Here is a 20783-nt window from a genome sequence, read left to right as displayed (position 1 = left end):
ATAGTTAACTTAATTTAGGAACCAATTAGTTTTCAAATTCAAACGTGAAAGACCAATTGAAGCTAAATTCAAGTGTCAGAGGATAAATATGTCATTTTTTAAATTTTAAGAACCAAAAATCTATTTTTATACTATTTATTAAATAAAATAAAATCTAGTAAAGATAATTTAATAGGGTTGAAAAATTAGGGAATCCAAGTTGAATTGAATTATCCACTACTAAACAAAAATTATGGAAGTTCAAAGAGAAATGGCCAAAGTACCCCTATGCTCAAGAATTTTAAGAGTATATCCCACTCTTCGGTCCCTCCAATACCCAGTTTTCCCCAGCAGTGGAGAGAGGGAGAGAGAGAGAGAGAGCCACCATTTAAGCCCCCATTTACAAGCAACCGTGTTCATTAAACCATCCCCAGTTCCCCACTTTCCCAAACCCTAGATCTTATTTTATCTAAATTCTCCCAAATCCCCCACTTTTTGGTTTTTGTTTTTGCTTTTGTTTTTGTTTTCTACGTCACTGAATTTCACTGTGCGTTTTTCACAAGCACAAACTCTTACAACCAACAAAACCCCCTTTTCTCCTTTCCGATTTTTACTTCTTTAGACCCCATTTTGCAGATCTGATTCAATTGGGGTCCATCGTCTGCTGAATTCTTCTGTAGCTCCTCGTTTAATTCCCTGAATTCTGCTTCTTTAATTATCGTTCAGGTAATATCCTTGGATCGGTTGCGGATATATTGGAAAATTTTGGACTAACCCATTGAGATAAATCTTTCTGTTCGTACATTATTGACTTTTGTTGATGATTGATGGGTAGTTGTGATTTTGAGTAATTGGCCTTGAATTTAGCCTTTGGACTGTATTTCATTCATACTTTTTTGGTTGGATCTCAGATTTGAGGATATACTGTATATGCGGTTTTAGTGTTGCTCTGGTTAGAGGATTCTCATGGCAATGCCATCGGGAAATGTGGGTGTATCGAATAAAGTTCCGTTTCAGAGCGGTGGCGGAGGTGGTGGCGAGATCCATCATCAGCATCATCCACGGCCGTGGTATCCGGATGAGCGTGATGGGTTTATCTCATGGTTGCGAGGGGAATTTGCTGCAGCCAATGCGATCATTGATTCCCTTTGCCATCATTTGCGCGCCGTGGGAGAGCCCGGGGAGTATGATGTGGTTATTGGGTGTATACAACAACGGCGGTGTAATTGGACGCCCGTGCTTCATATGCAGCAGTACTTTTCAGTGGCGGAAGTGATGTATTCCCTTCAACAGGTCGCCTCGAGGAGGCAGCAGAGATATATTGATCCTGTGAAAGTGGGGCCGAAGTTGTATAGGAGACCTGGGCCGTTTAAGCAGCCCCATGGTCATCGTGTGGAAGCAGTCAAAGAAGAGGTGGTTGCGTGTGCAGATTCTTGTAATGGAGGGAATTCGTCAGGTTTTGTAGGCTCTAGGAAGGTGGAGCAAGTAAGTAATACATGTGAGGAAAGTAAGGCAATGGGGGAGGATGAGAAATTGATAGATGAAGATTCAGGGTCAGTAGAGGACAAAAAAGGTAACTTTTATTTTTGTTAATGAAGCTTGTGCAGAATTTTTTTCATCTCTGCCTCATACCAGGGATTTGAATACTCAAGTTGTAAAGATTATATCATTGAAATTAATACTACGTCTCAATTTTGATAAGATTGTTTGTTGGCTAGATATTCACGGGAAGGACCAAAGTGATAGCAAATCGAAGTGTGGGGAAAATTTAGAAGACAATGCAAGTAATAAAGAATCCCAAGTTGAACTTACTGATGATGGATGTTCTTCAAGTCATAGAGGTGAGTACTTACTACACGTTTCCTCTGTCTTACAACTGTGATTAGTATTCTCTTACTTTATTCATGTTGTAATTGATATAGTTAGAAATTACAAACAACTGTATCATAATTCGTAATTGATTTTAATTTTGCCCCTTAATCCTACTTTTTGTAATGAAATTATTGATTTTTTTTTAAATGAGAAATTGATTTTTTTTTTCTTAACTAAAGAAAACGGCATCATTATAATTATTTTATCAACCAACTCTTTCCCCAGATAAGGAGTTGCAATCTGTTCAAAGCCGGAATGGAAAGCAGAATGCTGCTGCGACACCAAGAACCTTTGTTGCGAATGAGATGTTTGATGGAAAGATGGTATAAATGTTTGGCTCAATCCTGAATTTGGTTATTGGGTTCTTTGAAGTTTGAAGGAGTGTTTCATATTAGCTTGACATGGTAGAAGGATTGAGTTGATATTATTTTATTTTCTTCAAATTCAGGTTAATGTGATGGAAGGATTGAAACTGTATGAAGAATTATTTGATGATGCTGAGGTTTCAAAGCTTGTTTCATTGGTAAATGATTTGAGAGCTTCAGGGAAGAGGGGGCAATTTCAAGGCAAGTTTCAGTTCATTTTAAGTCTTAACTCATCTTGACTATGTTTACTTGAAGAAAATTGATTAATGTTTCAGAAGTTATTACAGCACATTTCAATTAATATCTATTTTGTGAAAAATTCTTGTTATAAGGTGAAATATCCAACCAGTTGGCAATTGAATAACTTATGGCCTCAAGATTATGAATTTAAGAATGGGAATCACATGAATGTGGCTGTTGGAAACATTTGACAGAATCGGCCCCTGTTTGGGAATTTTGGACATAGTTATTATTTTGAAATAAGAAATATATTTCATTGATAAATTGAAAGTTACGGAAAGAAATCTATAGCACTCTTGTTAGAAGTGAAAATTCGAATTTACTAAATGTGCTTTGTCAAAAATTTAGTCAACTTAGGTTATTGGCAGATTCATTTGTTCTTATTTTATTATTATTATTATTTGATAACCTGTTAGAGCTTTGCTCTCCTATACTTGGGGTACCCATGCCCGCCCCAAGGTTCGGACTTAGGAGCCATAAAGAGTTTTTGTATTAAGCTCATTTGAAGACAGATTCATTTATTTTTAGATAAGAAACCAAAATATCATATGAAGAAAGGAGAAGAAGATGAGATATCTAACCCAAATGCCTGAGGTGGTAGCTCAACATCTCTATGTAGTTTACTTGGCAAGTTGAAGCTTCAACTTTTTTATTTCTTCATTTGTCAGGTCAGTTAATATGTAGATGCAAAATAATAGTAAATGCTGATATTGAACTAGCCATAGGGTAATTTATTCTAACCAAAGCTAGGTTCCATGGATTCTGTCACTCCATCTCCCTCATCTCTCCCTTTTAGTGCTCATGGAGTGCTTGTTGTCTAAAGTTGTTCGCTTTAGCCATCTTGTCTAATCATTGTTTTTCTTTCCTATGATTTATGAAAATGAATCAACTTTCCATTGGTTCACAAAAGTTACAATGAAGGACAAGTTTGAAAATAGGAACTTTTACAAATGCACCCGTTCTAAAATTAGTTATAATGATACCTACGCACATCTCCTCCCAATTTGTACATGTTTCTTCAGAAACTCTTTGATTTCCTCCATACCATAGACATGTTTGCTTTTTTACCATTCATCCTTGTGCTATCATTTATTTTCTTTTGTGTACATCTATTCTCTCCTAAACCATGAATGCTAAGCACCACTTTATTTGATATCTCATTTATCTATCTTTGGAAATCTCCATGACCATTTGATTCATTAAGTTGCATTTTATTATTCTTTGTGTTTGTGGAGCTCTTTATCCAATCATTATAGTACTTTATACTCCATCTGTAATAAATTCTAATTGGTTTCTTTTTTATAATAATAAAAAAGGGTTATGAATTGTTTCTCCTTTGTTGCAAAGAGGGATGAGAATTTTGAGTTTTTAGTTGTAGTTTTTTTCTCCTACTAAAACCTTGCTAGAGGACTGTGCCCATATCTCGGAAAGGAGGATTTAGGATGGGATAACCTCCTTTATTCTAGAACAATCCTCCGTAGATCCTAAAACTTACAAATCTACTCCATAAAACCTAGGTGAACAAACAACCCCACAAGAGATGGTCGAGATCCTTGGTCACATATCTACAAAGGCTACAACACTGCGTGCCCAACACCATGGAGAAGTGCCTTTAAATGCGCTATAAGGTGTTAACTTTATATATATATGTTTTGTGTAATGGCGGGGGTTATCTTTTGGAAGAAGCTAGAAAGGATGGAGCCTTGGGAAAGGGCAGTGTAGAACTCCTGTACTGTTGAATATCTTGTAACCCTTCAGACCATGATTTCTGAATATTAAATACTACTTTGTAAGGTTGATACCTTACAAATTGGTATCAGAACCACCTATCCAGGAGAAACCAACGAAAATAACGCAAAAGGTTTCCCCCAGTCCTGGGAAGGGGAATTTACTTCCTTGCCCTTCCTAGCATACGTATTATGTTAGGACCCCTATACCTATACCGCCACATGTAATCAGACCATATTCTAGAAGGGGTAGAAAGGGGAATGTGCAGGAGGAAAAGGCCTAACGGCCAGGAGAGAGAGTGTGGGCCAAGAGAGTGTGGTCGGGGAATGTTGTGAGTGTTAGAAAAGATCCTCCAGGTGAGTCGGGAGGTTGTTCTATGTTTTTTGCTTTGTGCTAGGCTAGGAGGAGAGGTTACCTGCCCTCTCAAATTGGTGAGGAGCTTGTATCGCCTTTGAGGCTCTTTTGCTATTTCGAATACTAATCTGGTGAAGAGATACCTCACATATTAATAACCGGGGGTCTCACATTACAAGCTAGATAGGTCGATACCTTACAGATCAACAAATCGAATCCTATCCAAATGGGTGGGAATCGTATTTGCTCGCAATAATCCTATGCCATATAGCATTCGGTTTTATAAAGAAGGCCACAGCCAAAGGGACCAACAAAGCCACATTTTGCAATCTTAGGTTACCAATACCCGAGCCTCTTGGACCAAGGGGTGCGAGACGACCTCCCAACTAAATCGATGAGAACCTCTCCCTTCCTCCACTCCCTCCCATAAGAAATCCTGCATGATTTTCTCTAAATTTTTACTCACTGAGATAGGGATTCTAACAAAGGAAAGGAAATAGATTGGCGTTCCATTTAGAATAGACTAGATGAGAGTTGATCTACCCCCCAGAAAAGAAAGCCGTCTTCCAAGAAGGGAGATGTTTTTTGCTTTCCTTTTTATTTTAGCTTTTCACATTCTCTTTAGATTAACAAGGCCCTGTCAACATAGAATGGACTAAAGGACTTGGCTTGGTATTGCCATTTTCTTAAACATTGCCAAAATTTTAATTTGAACGTCCTTGAAAAAAGGTTTTCTACACTTCTTCAAATAATACTTTGCTTAAAATTGTCAACCAAAGTAATGAAGATTTCAATAGGTACTGTTATTTCCCTTCTCTGAAACAATTGATTCTGTTATTTCTCTCCTGTGTTCATAAAGTTGAAAGATATATTTTATCCCAGTCCCAAGTTTAGATAATATATTTTATGTTTGATCACACATTCAGTTAAAAGTTTGATGCATGGAAAAGAAAATTGACTGGCCTTAAATTGTACTTTTGCTGGAATAATATTATGTTCTTATCATGAGAAATATTATTATATGGAATGATGACATATGGCATACAAACTCTCTCTTTGAAGTACAAATCTTGGTGTTATTTAAATCGCATCATGAATAGCCAAATTATTGTTTGGAAAATTTACTTTTTTCACCTATCTCTGATAACTTGCAATGTGTGAAAGGGTTAAATAAAGCCCTTATTGGTTTTTTTTCCTCAATAGGTAACACTGGATAACTTACAATATGAGTGCATGTGAAAGCAATGTGAAAGTTTCTAGATCTCCACGAAGTGGAAAGAATAGCTGCACCATTAGTATTGTAATCATACAGCTAATTTCATATGGGTTTTGTTTGAGACGTTGTGAACTTGGGTTATTTATACTGATTTAAAAATAATAAATAATGTGTTTTATGGAAGAATTGGGTAATTTCCCATTCTGACTAAAATTTAAACTGCAGTTGGCTCGTTTCTTTTTAGTGCATGTTTAGCTTGTGTGCACTTTTTGTATAAAATCTAATGTGCTACTTTTCTATCTTAACATAATATCCGACAATTTATGCTAGTGAATCATATATAAACTATGAAGATGGACAATACTTTTACATTTTTTTATTTTATTAAGAATCAAACTGAATTGTGAATCATTTTTGCTCTTGCCCAAAATCAGGTCAGACATATGTGGTCTCAAAAAGACCTATGAAGGGACATGGGAGAGAGATGATCCAACTAGGCTTTCCCATTGCAGATGCGCCTCATGATGATGAAACTTCTGCAGGGATCTCAAAAGGCATTTACCATTATCTTTCATTGGAGATTGCAATTTTTAAATTTTAGTTTAGCTACATAGCAATAAAAATATATAGTTCGATATTAATTTTTGTCCGATGCGACATTTTAGATCTTCATTTTTAGTGAATTTTACAGATAGAAGAATAGAACCAATCCCCTCCTTGCTTCAAGATGTCATTGATCGCTTGGTTGGTGAGCAGGTGATGACATTGAAACCAGATTCCTGCATCATTGACTTTTATAATGAGGTAGCCGATCATGTTCTTGTTTTTAGCAGGTGTTTGTTATGCATGTTCTAGACTATGATTTTTGTTGGTTAATATCCTCAGGGAGATCATTCTCAGCCTCATGTCTGGCCACCATGGTTTGGGAGACCTGTCGGTGTTCTCCTTTTGACTGAATGCGAAATGACCTTTGGTAGAGTAATTGGAACAGACCATTCTGGCAACTATAGAGGGGCTATGAAGCTGCCTCTTACACCCGGGTAATTATTGTATTCTTTTGCTGCATATATTTCTGAATCTTATTTCATGATTGTCTCTCTGCAGACTGTTTCATTTGATATTGTGTAAGCAGTTCCATTGTAATTATAGTTTGCTGGTTAATTTGTTACGAGTTAAGACAGTAGCTCCAAGAAGCTGTTAGAGTAACTTCTGGAGAAAAGGGGTTATATTCATTAGAAACTATCAGAGTAGTTGCCACGTTTCTGTTCTCATTGTTGCATCGTTTTGCTTGCCTAAGAATTTGACCACCACCATGGTAATGAGCTTACATATCACCTTCCATCATGTCCCAACAATCTCTGTTTGGAGCTAAACTAACACCAATTATTGGAAGAAAACTACGCCTGATTGTGGACAATTGACCCTTCCATTAATTATCAAAGGCATCTGATGCCCGCTTGTATAAAATACATGCGGACCTAACATCATAAACAGCAATCTTTTGACAAAGTTATAGTGTTAATCCTTCCTTAAGCAACCCAGAAAAACCTGGTCATCAACCTTCCAAAGCTTGAAAATGAAGTGGAACGAGGGGTAGGGTGAGCAGAATCAAGCCAGTAAAAAGAGATTGACAAAGACAAAGTGCCCAATGATCAAGGAGGTCCACTTATGATAGTGACTCAGAATTGTAACCATCATAGGTTAGCCCAATAGTAAAGGGTTCAGAGTTGTGGGCTCAAGCCAGGGTGGCCACCTACCTAGGATTTAATATCCTTTCAGTTTCTTTGTCGACAAAAATGTAGTAGGGCTAGACAGTTGTTATGTGAGAATAGTCGAAGTGTGTGCAAGCTAGCCTAGATATAAAAATAAAAATATAGAATAATAATAAAAAATAGTGACTTAGTATTGGGGATGAGAGATTCTATGAATCAAGGAGAAAAATTCCGATAAATCCAGCATGATTTGTGGATCTTTTAAATGAAATTTGTGGGAAAGGCTCAATGTCGCATATGCAGTACCAATATGTGAACATTCCTTGTTCCATCATAATTTCCTGTTGCTGCGGCTATACTTGAATATCTTAATATATATACTTGAAAACTCGCATTATCTTTTTGAAATTATCTGATAGAACTAAAACTCAGCATTATCTTTTTGAAATTATCTGATAGAACTACATGCATTTTGCAGTGTATTAACTAGCATCCTCCTTTTTGTCGTGTATTATCATGTGTATTTGGCTAGCATCATCCTCTCTGTGTATTTAGCTAGCATCCTCCCCCATCATCACCTAGACAGTGAAAGACAGATTTTTTTTTATTATTATTTTTTTTAACAAGATACAAACTATCTTCTCATAGATATGAGAAAAAGATACAAAAAGATGTTCAAAGGAAACAAACTCCAAAAAGGAGTGTAAAAAGTATAGGAAAAAGCAAAGCTCTAATGAGGGAACTGGTTAGCAACTGAAGAGCATTTCTACCTGCATTGCATTATTGGCAAAAAAATCCACTGTGCTTCAAACATCTTTAAGGAGAGAAACCCAGAAACCAGCAGCATAAGAACACGAGAAAAAGAGGTGATTTTGATTTTCATCATCTTCAAAACATGGTAGACACACTGACAGCTGTAAAACGGAGGAGGATAGCTTCCTTTGAAAAACTTCTGCCGTATTTAAGCTTGAATGAAGCATAATCCAGAATAGAGAGCATTTACTTTCTTAGGGCTCTTAATTTGTCAAATAGCCGAGTACTCCTGTGATAAAGGAGAGGAAAAAGATAGATGAAGAGGAAACTGAAAATTCACCCAAAGGTTCAATTTTTCAGAATTTAGCATGCTACTACTGCCAAACTTGCCAACAGCATGCTAAATTCCTCAATTTTATCCTATTTTAAGTTTCTTCTCGCTCCAACTTCTCAAGACTTGTGATTATCATCCCAATAATAAAAACAGAACCATTAGAGAAAGAAATCCCCCGATATAAATGTGGATACATAAGTTGAGAGGAACACTTACAAACTAAATATCATGTCATAAAGAAACATTTTCACCATTTCCAACCTCGAACAATGTCAAACCTTCCACAACCACAAGCTTTCATTATTTTGATATGTTGCCCAAGGACATCCCAAACATCCATGCTTCTTGCTAGTTGTGTGCCAGACAAAAGGTTCAAAAGGCCATAAAGGCTGGGAATGACCTTATGCTGGAAGGCTGTGGGTTCATTGCAAAATCTCCAGCCCCATTTTGCAAGGAATGCTTGCTTTTCAGTTTTAGACCACCAATACCCAATCCTCCTTCCTCAATTGTTTAGAAACAAGTTCCATCTGATCAAATGTTTCAACTTTCCAATATTACTGCCTTCCCAGGAAAAATTCCGCATCAATGTCTCGATTTGCCTACAAACTTTGGGAGGCAGGAGGTAAATTGACATGAAATGAATTGGTATTTTAAAAGTAAACTCACCAATTCCATATTCAATAGTTGAAACAATCTTAGCAAATTTTTCCCATTCAAATTAATAGGTACAATAACTTCAACACATCTACATTCAACTTGGAAAGACCCCAGAATGATATGAACTACTAACTAAATATCTCCTCACAAATGTTAGAATAAATTGGGATATTGTTACATTTAATCTCTCTGTGGGATTCAGTGTCTTGAGATTTTTGAAATTATGAGCTAGGTCTTATTTAATTGGTGCCTAGTATTTGGACTCCTTTTGCAGGGCTGGTCTTTGTAATGCCTGATATATTCTTTCATTCGTACCTACGAAAGCTTGGTTTCTCATTTTTAATCAAATTAAGAGGTCCTTGCTGTATTACTTTCTTGATAAACCTTTGACTTACATCACTTGAACTGAAATTAAATGTGATGGTGAAGGCTTCATTTGCTTTCTATTTGTGCGTTTTATGTTGATTATCTCACTTCCTGATATGTACTGATTTTTCACCTTTTATGACTCAGAACCCTTCTTTTGGTGCAAGGAAGATCTGCAGATTTTGCCAAGCATGCGATACCTGCTATCCGCAAGCAACGTATACTTGTTACCTTGACCAAGTCACAGCCAAAGAAAGCTGCACTAGCTGATGGGCAACGCACATCATCGAACGTAGGTCCGTTTTCCAGTTGGGGCCCTCCATCTGCTCGATCACCAAACCATCGTCTTCCCCCTGGACAGAAGCATTATCCCACAGTTCCATCAACTTGCGTGTTACCCGCACCACCCATTCACTCCCAAATGCCCCCACCAAATGGCATCCCGCCCTTAATTGTCCCTCCTGTGGCACCACCTATGCCGTTCCCTGCTCCCGTGTCGATCCCACCTGGTCCACCCGCTTGGCCTGCTGCACACCCAAGGCATCCTCCGCCCCGCCTACCTGTTCCAGGCACTGGAGTATTCCTCCCTCCAGGATCTTCCAGCACTCCACCCCTGCAACAGTTGGCGAGCTCCACGGTCGAGACAGGCTCCCTCACAGAAAAGGAAAATGGTTGTTCGACGAAATCCGATCACAGTACAGCTGCTTCTCCAGGAGAGAAACCTGAAGCAAAAGCAGAAAGACAAGAGTGCAATGGAAACATGGAAGGAAGTGAGAGTGGTAAAGTAGCAGCAGAGGAAGAGCAGCAGCAGCAGCAGCAAAGTGGAGGAATTTAGAGAGAGAAGCACATATAAATATATTGTTTTATGAAGAAAGAAAAGCAGGTAGGCTGCGGAGTTGAATGAGTTACAAGCAAAAATGTAAAGGGCGGCAACATTCAAGACTGATGATTTTCACACACTAGACACTACACTACACTTCTACTGTCAAGGAGAACAGAACAAGGGGAAGTTCTCTTTGAAAATCCTTTTAGTTCATTCCTTTCTCTTTTTTGTTGTCCTCAAAATTCTTGATTACATCCCAAAACTCATTCCTAATGCAACTTTGGATCTTTCTTATCACAGATTTTGACCACTCAGAATCAGTTTTTTGAATTATCAGGGAAAGTGTGGAATTCATCATCAGTTTTATACTTTGTGGTTTTTTGTTATTTTTTTTTAAAATTATTTTAATCACATATTTGTTTGGTTGTACTCTATCTAAAAGTGATTTTATAAATGTCAAATTATCATAAAATAGTTTTCTAAGTTATTTTTAGTCAACTTTTTTTTTTTAGAATTCTCAATCTAGCTCAATTGGTTTATGCACTTATTTTTTATCAAGGGGTTGTGGGTTCGAATCCTTACTTCAACACGTTATACTAAAAAAAGAAAAAAATATCTTTTAGAATTAATAAAAAATATGATTTTAAATTAATTTAATTATCTCAAAATCATTTAGGAGATTAATTCAAACATACTCTAGTTCAAAAGATGTCATAATTGTAAGAACTACTCATTAACACAACTTCAAATTGATGCTTTTTATTTCATATTTTATCATAACAAATTGGTTGAATAATTAAAAAAAAAATCCCTCTAAAATATGTTATGACATGAAATTTTGAAACCAATTACATTGTGTAAGGTATCTCCTAACTAATTGATATTCAAAAGGTAGAAATAGCAAAATGTAGAAATAGCCCTTAGGCTTACATGGACTCAACCAATTCGAGGGGTTGACGGCTCTCCCAGTTCTGGCTCCAAAACTAATTAAGGGCTTAGATTAATCACAATACTAACCATCACTAGAGGAATTTATCCCTTTGCCCCTCCTAATATAAGTGTTTACTATTGGTGGCCTCACACTACTCCGGGGAGAAAGACACCTTGTCCTCAAGGTGGAATTGTGGAAATTGGCACTGGATGGTCGTGAGGAGTTCCCAAGTGGCTTCATATTCAGGTAGATGTTTCCATTCGATCAACAGCTCCCAATCACTGGTGGATGGATTCTTCCTCACGCTTTAGGAGGCAGCTCCAATTTGTAGGCAACGGTTCCAATTTTTTGGAAAATACGATAAGACCCGAAATACTTTGGAGATAGCTTCTCACAGCGGCGTCGAGCCAATGTCTGTGGACGGTATGGCCGGATTTTGAGGTATACCAAGTCTCCTTTGTTAAACTCCACAGGTCTTTGGTGCTGGTCTGCAAATTTCTTCATACTATTTTGGGCTGTTGCTATATGCTCCTTCAAAGTAAGAAGAGCTCTGTCCCTCTCAATAAGCTACTGCTCAAGTGTGTCATTGGGGGTTCGCTTGTCACCATAAGAAATTAGTGGTGGGGGAGAACGTCCATAGACGATGTGGAATGGGATCGTATTGGCCAAGATGTGATAGGAAGTATTATACCAATACTCAACCCAAGGCAGCCAATTACTCTACTGCTTCGGCTTCTCACTGCAGAAACAATGCAAATAAGTCTCAAGACATTTATGGACAATTTCTATTTGGCCATCTGATTGCAGATGGTAGGCTGTACTTCAGTGCAAACAGGTGTCTTGTAGTCAAAAGAGCTCAGTCCAGAAGTAGCTAATAAAAATTTTGTCACAGCAATAGACTTCGGGAAACCATGAAGTCGGACAATTTCCTTCACAAACACTGTTGCGATCGTCTTGCCTGAAAAAGGGTGACTGACGGGGATGAAGTGGCCATATTTGCTAAGGCAATCTACCACCACCAAGAAGGCGTCGTGGTCGGTGGATTTTGGGAGACCTTCAATAAAGTCCATTGATATGTCTTTCCACACACGGTCCGGTATAGTTAAGGGCCGGAGGAGGTCGGCTGGAGCAACCGCCATACTCTTGTTGTATTGGCAAACTGTACAAACGCTCCACATGGTTTTTAACATCTTGCTTCATTCCAGCCTAGTACAATTCACTAGTCAAACGTTTGTAGGTGCGGAGAAACCCCGAGTGGCCCCCAAAAATAGGGTCATGATAGGTGTGGAGAACGGAGGGAATAAGAGTGGAATTCTTAGAGATGACCAATCGACCTTTGTAGTATAGGGTTCCTTGCTGGAGAAAAATCTAGGCACACTATCTTCGTCAGCTTGTGATTTGGATCAAGTATGGATCTTGCTCAACCTCCGCTTTTATGACTTCCACATTAAGGATGACTGGGGTGGTCAAGGCATTGATCTCCACCGTGGTGGCATCCAGGGCATCCGCCGCTTTATTCTCTACTTTGGGACTGTACTGAATCTCGAAATCGTACCCCAGAAGTTTGGACATCCAACGTTGGTACTCCAAGGGAGTGACTTGTTGCTCCAGAAGGTATTCAACGCTTGTTGGTCGGTGCAGATGATGAACTTGTGGCCCAAGAGATATGACCTCCACCGTTGAACTACTAACACGACGGCCATAAACTCTCGCTCGTAAACAGATATCAACTGTGCTTGTGGGGACAGGGCTTGGCTGAAAAATGTGATGGTTTTGTGAAAGAACTACGCCTAACCCGATACCTGACACGTCGATTTCAATCACGAAGGCCTGAGCAATGTCCGACAATGCTAAAATAGGGAGAGTGATCATCGTGTGCTTAAGTCTTTCGAAAGCCTTAGTTGCGGGCATCATCTGACCATTTATAGGCGTTTTTTTTAGGAGTTGACTCAAGGGTGCTGCAATCGTCCCATAATCTGCTACAAACCGTCGATAATACCTCGTTAGGCCTAAAATACATCTCAGGTCCTTGATATTGGTTGGAACCGGCCATTGAATCATCGCCCTAACCTTTTTAGGATCGGCCTCTACGCCCTTAGCAGACACTCAGTGTCCCAAATAGTGAATGCGGGGTTGGCAAATCGACACTTCTTCAAATTAGCATACAATCGATTATCTTGCAAGACATCAAACACAATTGCAAGGTGACGTAAATGAGATTCCAAATCCTGGCTATAATTAAAATATCATCGAAAAGATCAGAATAAACCTACATAGGAAGGGTCGGAAAATTCGTTTTATAAGTGATTGGAAAGTGACCGGCGAATTTGTGAATCTGAAAGGTGTCACCAGAAATTCGTAATGTCCCTCGTGAGTCTTGGAAGCCGTCTTATCTATGTCGCGATCATGGACTTGTATCTGGTGGTAACCCAATTTCAAGATTCATGTAGGAGCTCTTTCACCACCGAAAACGGAAATTTATCCAATGTGGTCACCCTGTTTAACGCCCGATAATCCACATAGAATCGCCAACTTCCATTCTTTTTCTTGACCAACAAGATGGGACTAGCATATAAGCTCATGCTCGGTCGAATGAGTCCGACTCTCAACATTTCGTTTATTAACCGCTCTATCTCATTTTTCTGGACGTGCGGGTATCTATATAGCCGTACATTGACCAAAGGATGTCCTTCAATAGTGGAATGTAGTGATCTATGTCTCGTTAGGGTGGGAGTCCAGGCAGTAGGGAGAAAACAAACCAGGAAGTAATCGATCCACCCCTGGGTGTAGCGTACTCAACAGTGTTGCGTTCGGTTCTTCCAGTGCTCCGTTAGGTCCAGTCAAGGCTCAACATTCTACCTAGAAGCCTTGGTCACTCGCCTCCTAACTTCATGCTAGACGTTTTAGCACACTTCCCTTTTCGTTATGGATAGATCCCCCTTGAGAACCACTATCTTGCTCCCACGTCTGAAAATCATGGTGAGGCGCCCCCAGTCGACTTCCATCGAACCTAGGGTAGATAGCCATTGCATACCTGGGACCACATCGATACTTCCCAGGTCCACCACTAAGAAATTTTCCATCACGGTCAGCCTTGGAGTTTAAGCACTACTCCCTTACAGATTCCACACCCTTTAACCGCTACTCTCATTCCCATAATTATCCCATAGCTAGTCATATATGCTATTGGGAGTTATAGATCAGCTTCTACTAATTTTTGGGCGATGAAGTTGTGTGTGGCACCAATCCACCAAGACTACCACCTCCGTTTGGTTGATTTCCCCATTGATTTTCATCGTGTATGGGGTTGAGAAACCGACTAATGTGTTTAACGATAGCTCTACTGCTTCTCCTATCTCCTATGTGCTAACCGCCGATTCACCGCCACTCTTGATTTCGTGTACATCGATCTCGTCGTCGTGTGCCATAAGGACCTGTAGTTCCTGGTTCTTACAACGATGTCCTACCGAGTACTTTTCATCATAGTTGAAACACAAACCCCTTTCTTTACGAGAGAGGTATTCAGTTTCAGAGAGTTTGTTGAAGCTGTGATCTTTGTGTGATGGGGGGCGAAAATGGCGTATTGGTTAGGTAACCATCCTGGTTGGTGGGATATGATTTACAATCTTCGGGGTTATTTTGGATGCCATATGCGTTGGGCCTTGTACCGCATTTGTTGGGCCTTGGGCAGTCTTCGTGGTCTGCTCATTAAAAGCCTGCACCACAGTATTTGTGTCTTCAATGACTTAGGTCGTCCTCATGATTTTCTTTAGCCCACTATTCTCCCTACTCAGGATTTCTGCCCTAATCAAAGGGATGAAGTCCATTCATAAACGTATTTTCTAATACTTCGTCCGTCAATCCCCGCACCGGTCCCGCCCATTCTTCAAACGTGCGGCGATATCCAGCCACCGTCCCTTCTTGTCGGATAGTTAGAAGTCTTGCACAAAGGCTTCCCTCTTGTGAAGGTTGAAACCGCACGAAGATTCTGATTTTCAAATCATCCCAACTCTTGAAGTCCTATTCCCTTGCTTCTCATCGGTACCACGACAGTGCTGCCCATCGAAACTCACTATCGCCACCATCACCTTCTCTGAATCTGTTAGGCGATGAATGTCAAAGTACTGCTCGGCCCTGAATAACCCACGCGTCAGGATCGTCCCCTGAGAATATCGACATTTCAACCTTCTTAAACTTGCTTCGGTCGTACGTCAGCTCTTTCTCGTTTTCTTGTGTCACCCTATCTTTCGTCGACCCCCCTATTTCTACCACCTCATCGGGCAGTTTTCTCTTCAGACTAGACCTCTCCCCACTTTCTGACATATTTGCCCAACTTTTCGTCCCAGATATCTTGGAGACGAGGATCGCCACCTCCTTCCCTTGTTCCTCCATCTGGTGTGATATCCTCGCTAGACTTTCCTTTATGTTTTCCATCTCCTTTTCATTCTGGTCAAACCTTTCCTCCACCTTCTTTTATGTCATCTTCATTGATTTTCCCAGGATGTAAGGCTCTGATACCAATTTGTAAGGTATTTTCTTACTAATTGATATTCAAAATGCAGAAATAGCCCTTAGACTTACACAGACTTAACCAATTCAAGAGGATTGAGGGCTCTCCCAATTCACTATACCACAATCAAGATCAAAAGCATAAAACATACAACAGCCCACTCCAAAACTAATTAAAGACTTAGACTAATTACAATGCAAACCATAGTTAAGTAACTAACCATCACTAGGGGAATTCACCCTTTTGCCCCTCGTAACATAAGTGTTTACTATTGGTAACCTCACACATCACGCATCCCTATATAATTAAGATTTTTTTGATAACCATTTTGTTTTTTATTTTATGTTTTTGAAAATTAGGTATGAAATATTAGAATTGCATATACTTTTCTAAAACATTATCAAAATCTAAGCTAAAATTTGAAAATTATGGCTGGTTTGGTAACGTTATCGTTTCTTCCTAATTAATAAAGAAAATGAATTGCATGATCCAACATCCATGAATTCAAGTATGATGAAACACTATTTTTATTTATTTTTTGGAACAAATTGAAAATGGGAACAAGAAAAAAGAAACTTGTTTTGGTTGTTTCTAAAATTTATATACAAATTTGAGAATATTCTCCAAAAAAACAAAACAAACAAGAAACATAGAGCCCGTTTGGTAACGTTCTCGTCCCCTGTTTCTTGTTTGTTGTTTCCCGTTTCCTATTTCCTGTTTCTTGTTTCTAATTCTTTTTGAACTAGAAACACGTTTAATAACCATTTCTGTTTCTTGTTTCTTGGAAAATATCAAGAGAAACAAAAATATTTTTTATAACTATTTCTTGTTTCTTGTTTTTATTTTTTTTAGTACAACTTGTGGAGTAGGATTTGAACTTATGACATATTGATCGGGGATATATACCTGAATCAATATTGATTTTTTTTATTTTTAGTTAAAATAGAATTTAGTAAATATAATATAAAAATAATTCATTAGAGAAGATATAATTTACAATATATATTATACATTAAAACCTGCTACTATGAAATCGTACCATACATGTCAGAGTTATCTATGTGCGTTCTCACCGACTGAACTATACAACCATTTTGCTTTAGATTACACAGAATATTACTTAACCTAGACCCAGAAACGGAAACGTTTCCCAAATTTTAGAAACTAAAAACGGGATGGATTACCAAACATGTCTATTTCTCAAAAAAAATGAGAAATTGAAAACGATAATGTCATGGAAACGAGAAAGAAAAAATTAAAAGTTTCCAAATAGGTCCCTAAAAACAATAATTAAAAAAATGTATTTAAAATCCGACTAATAGTTCAAATTTGTTTCTAAAAAAAGGTAAAATATGCCATAAAAATTGTAAGCAAATAAGTATAATTTTCAAAAATAAAAAATTTAAAAACAAAATAATTATGAAATCAAACCTAAATTACTAAAATCTAAAGCGAGAGGGAGATGCTTTTCAAAGATTTTGACTTTAATTGATATTCTCCAAACTTCTCCTCTCTCCCATTCATATAATAATTCAAGCCAAAATTGCACAAGTACCGAGACTTCCAAAATTGGTGGATTACTTTTCCAACTACAAATTTCAGGGATCACCTAAATTTACGCATTTATTGTATAAGAATGTAAGATGCTTGATATTATAAAATGTTCACATATCTTTCGATGTCCATCTGAGAGGCATCTAAAGAGTTTTTATGCCCTCCTACAACATAAATTTATTAGATTCTCGGGTTTAGGACATGTTCTTCTAACACCTTTTCCTTTCATTTTTAATTTTTTTATTCTTTTATCAAATTTTTTTTTTTTTAATTTTATAATTAAAATGAACTAATGTATTCTCACACTAATAAAAAATTCTATGCAATGAAGTATATTTATATATTTCATCTCCATATAAAATAAACTTAAGTTAAACGGTATAATATATCCATTTATTTGGTTAGTAGGTTCTCTTAAAATTTATATTAATTATATATTTGAAAAAATTCTGAGAAACCAATATTATTTCTCAATTTTATAATGTAAAAATATAATCCAATAAAAATATCATCAATTATATAATTGTCTTATTTTGAAAAAAAAAATGAAATTTAAAGTCGAAATTAATAGTTAATATTAAATATTTTATAAAAATCTCAAATTAATATAAATTAAATGGCTCTACTAACATAATATTTAAAATCAATATAAATTAACCAAACCGAGCTGAGCTCAACTGGTTAAGGCACTTATCTCTGACCATAAGGTCATGAGTTTAAACCTCCACCCCACCTATTGTATATATATATATATATATATATATTAAATTGATAAAACAAATAAAATATTAAAGGAGTAAAAACATAAAATGTATAAATTACATGAATATTTGTAAGGTCTTTTATGGAACATTATGTAATTTTTAGACATTATCAAGTAAAAGTCCTACAAAACAAACATAATTATTCAACTATCTTTGGACATCATTATAAGTTTTTCAACAAAATAAAATAACTACGTATGGATGTTGGACATATGTATTTTCATGCATCAAAAACTTCGAGTATCTGGAGATGTCGGACATCTAAGGTCCCTAAAAATAAATGGCCCCTTAGTGATTTCGAAGGGCCAAAAGTTCGTTATTAAAAATTTAGAGTGATTGATAAGAAATAAAACTCACTTTTGAATTGTCAACTCGAGCATAGTTCAACTATTTAAGGTACATATTCCCGATCAAAATGTTGTGAGTTTGAATCCTCAGCCCCACATCCGGTTGTATTAGAAAAATCACTTTATGATAATTTGGTATTTGTAGAATTACTTTTAGATATAGTACAACCAAACAAACTTGTGATTAAAATCATTTTAAGTGTAACCGAACACACAAGTATTTTAATTATAACCATTTCTATAAAAAAAAATTGTTTTAAGAAATGTGTTCTTTAAAAAAATATTTAAATAAGAAGGTACCCAAACTCATTCGTAGTCTTTTATTATGAGGATAAATATGTGTTTTAATGTCTAATGTTCTCTTTTTAATCTTAAAAAAAGGGGTCATTGCAAATATAGCAAAAAAATTTAAAGAAATATCAAATTTAGCACCTACATTTTAGTTTTGCAAATATAGCGAAAGTTTTCGAAAAAAACGGAGGTCTAAATAATAAATGTCAAATTTACCCTTATAGCTCTGATATACCACTTATATATATATCTGATATATATTTGATATACCTTTGATTTACTACTGATATATCATTGATATAATTATGATATCCACTAATATAACTTCTTATATGATTATATGATTTACTATTTATTGGATTACCACTGATGTATATGTGATATATACTTGATATGCCTCTGATATACCACAGATATAATACTTATATACAATTGATTTACTTCTAATATAACTGTGATATCTACTAATATAACTTCTAATATTTACCACTGATATACGTATGATATAATTATAAATTCTACTGATATAAGTTCTTATATGATTATATGATTTACCATAGATTTACCACACTGATATAACATTTATGTATCTGTGATATATACTTGATATACCTCTAATTTACCACTAATATAGCTTCTTATATGATTATATGATTTACCACTAATATAACATTAATACATCTGTGATATATACTTAATATGTCTCTAATTTACCATTGACATACCTCTTATATAACTATGATATCTATTGATATAATTATGTTATCTGTGTGTTTATATATTACTAATATATCCACTAATTTTTTTGAGGTGAAAACAATGGTGCAAAAAAATAAAATGAAATCTAAAGTTATTTCATAAAAGATTGATGTGGACCATATACATAAAAAAAAAGTTAAAAATCTCATATACTTTATAAATTTAAACAACTGATCCCTTATCTTTAGTATCTAATTAATGTTCATATAGATTAAATAGCAGTGATATAGTAATCAAAATTATTGATAATATTAGTATATCAATCAACAATCGTAGTGATAAATTACAATTTAAACAGCTGATATACCACTCAAAATTAAATATTTGATATACCTTATATTTAGTATATCAGTTACAAATATATTTAGTATATCATAAAGTAGAGGTACATTACATATATATTAGATGGTGTCTCAAACAAAAAAAAAAGATATATATTAGATGTATAATACGACTGATGTATAGCGGTGGTATGTCGGATGTACATCATATGTAGATCGAAAATGTATAAGATATACATCAAATGTAGATCAGATATACATCGAAAATGTATCAAATATATATCAGATGTATATTGGAGGTATATCAGAAGTACATCAGATGTCATACGGGTAAAATTAGAATAATCAAAATTCCAAAAATAAAAATTTGAATATTTTGTCATATTCGTAAAATACAAAAAGAGGTTGACATTTTTGTAAATATGTATAAAAAATTTTATAAAAATTTTCCCGTCCACCGTAATTTCCCTAAAAAGAAACTTCAATTTATTCAATTATGTTTTTTTATTATACCTTTCTTGTCAAGTAATTTTAAATGACAATAAATATATTATATGACATAAAGTTAGTAGAAAATTTAAAAGAGAGAATCGTAAAAGAAGAAAAGTCAAGATTTATGTCAATTTTGTAGACAATTGAAGAAGTAATTAGAAAATTTGCTATCTTAAGACATTTCTAATTCCACCCTTCTTCAAATTTTTAGGGACCCATAAAGTGACATGTTTGGTCAACATCTATTAGTTACCATATCATTGGTTAGGTCAAAAATCGATTAAAAACTAAATTCAAACTTCAAAATACTAAACATGTCGTCGTTATTGAAACTTCAAAGATTGGATTGAAACTAAATTTAAATCTCAAAGACAAAAAATGATAGTTGTTTAAACTTAGAGACTAAATAGAAACTAAGTCCAAACTTCATGAACCAAAGTATCTTTTACCCTAAT

At 36.1% G+C, this 20783-nt stretch overlaps 1 protein-coding gene across 1 annotated transcript; it reads left to right on the top strand.

The window, feature by feature from the left end:
- Window positions 1–310: 310 nt before the first annotated feature.
- On the top strand, window positions 311–10698 carry LOC111018294 (hydroxyproline-rich glycoprotein family protein). The gene is made up of 9 exons (XM_022294325.2): window positions 311–705; window positions 891–1552; window positions 1698–1820; window positions 2077–2174; window positions 2300–2417; window positions 6189–6308; window positions 6446–6558; window positions 6640–6794; window positions 9724–10698. The coding sequence occupies exons 2-9, from the start codon at window positions 946–948 to the stop codon at window positions 10409–10411; spliced, it is 2022 nt and encodes a 673-aa protein (XP_022150017.1). The 5' UTR covers window positions 311–705; window positions 891–945; the 3' UTR covers window positions 10412–10698.
- Window positions 10699–20783: the final 10085 nt, after the last annotated feature.

The sequence above is a fragment of the Momordica charantia genome (genome assembly GCF_013281855.1).
Source record: "Momordica charantia cultivar OHB3-1 chromosome 9 unlocalized genomic scaffold, Mcharantia_2.0 BLBB01000009.1, whole genome shotgun sequence".
Taxonomy (NCBI): Eukaryota; Viridiplantae; Streptophyta; class Magnoliopsida; order Cucurbitales; family Cucurbitaceae; genus Momordica; species Momordica charantia.
This window is presented reverse-complemented; position numbering and strand designations above follow the sequence as displayed.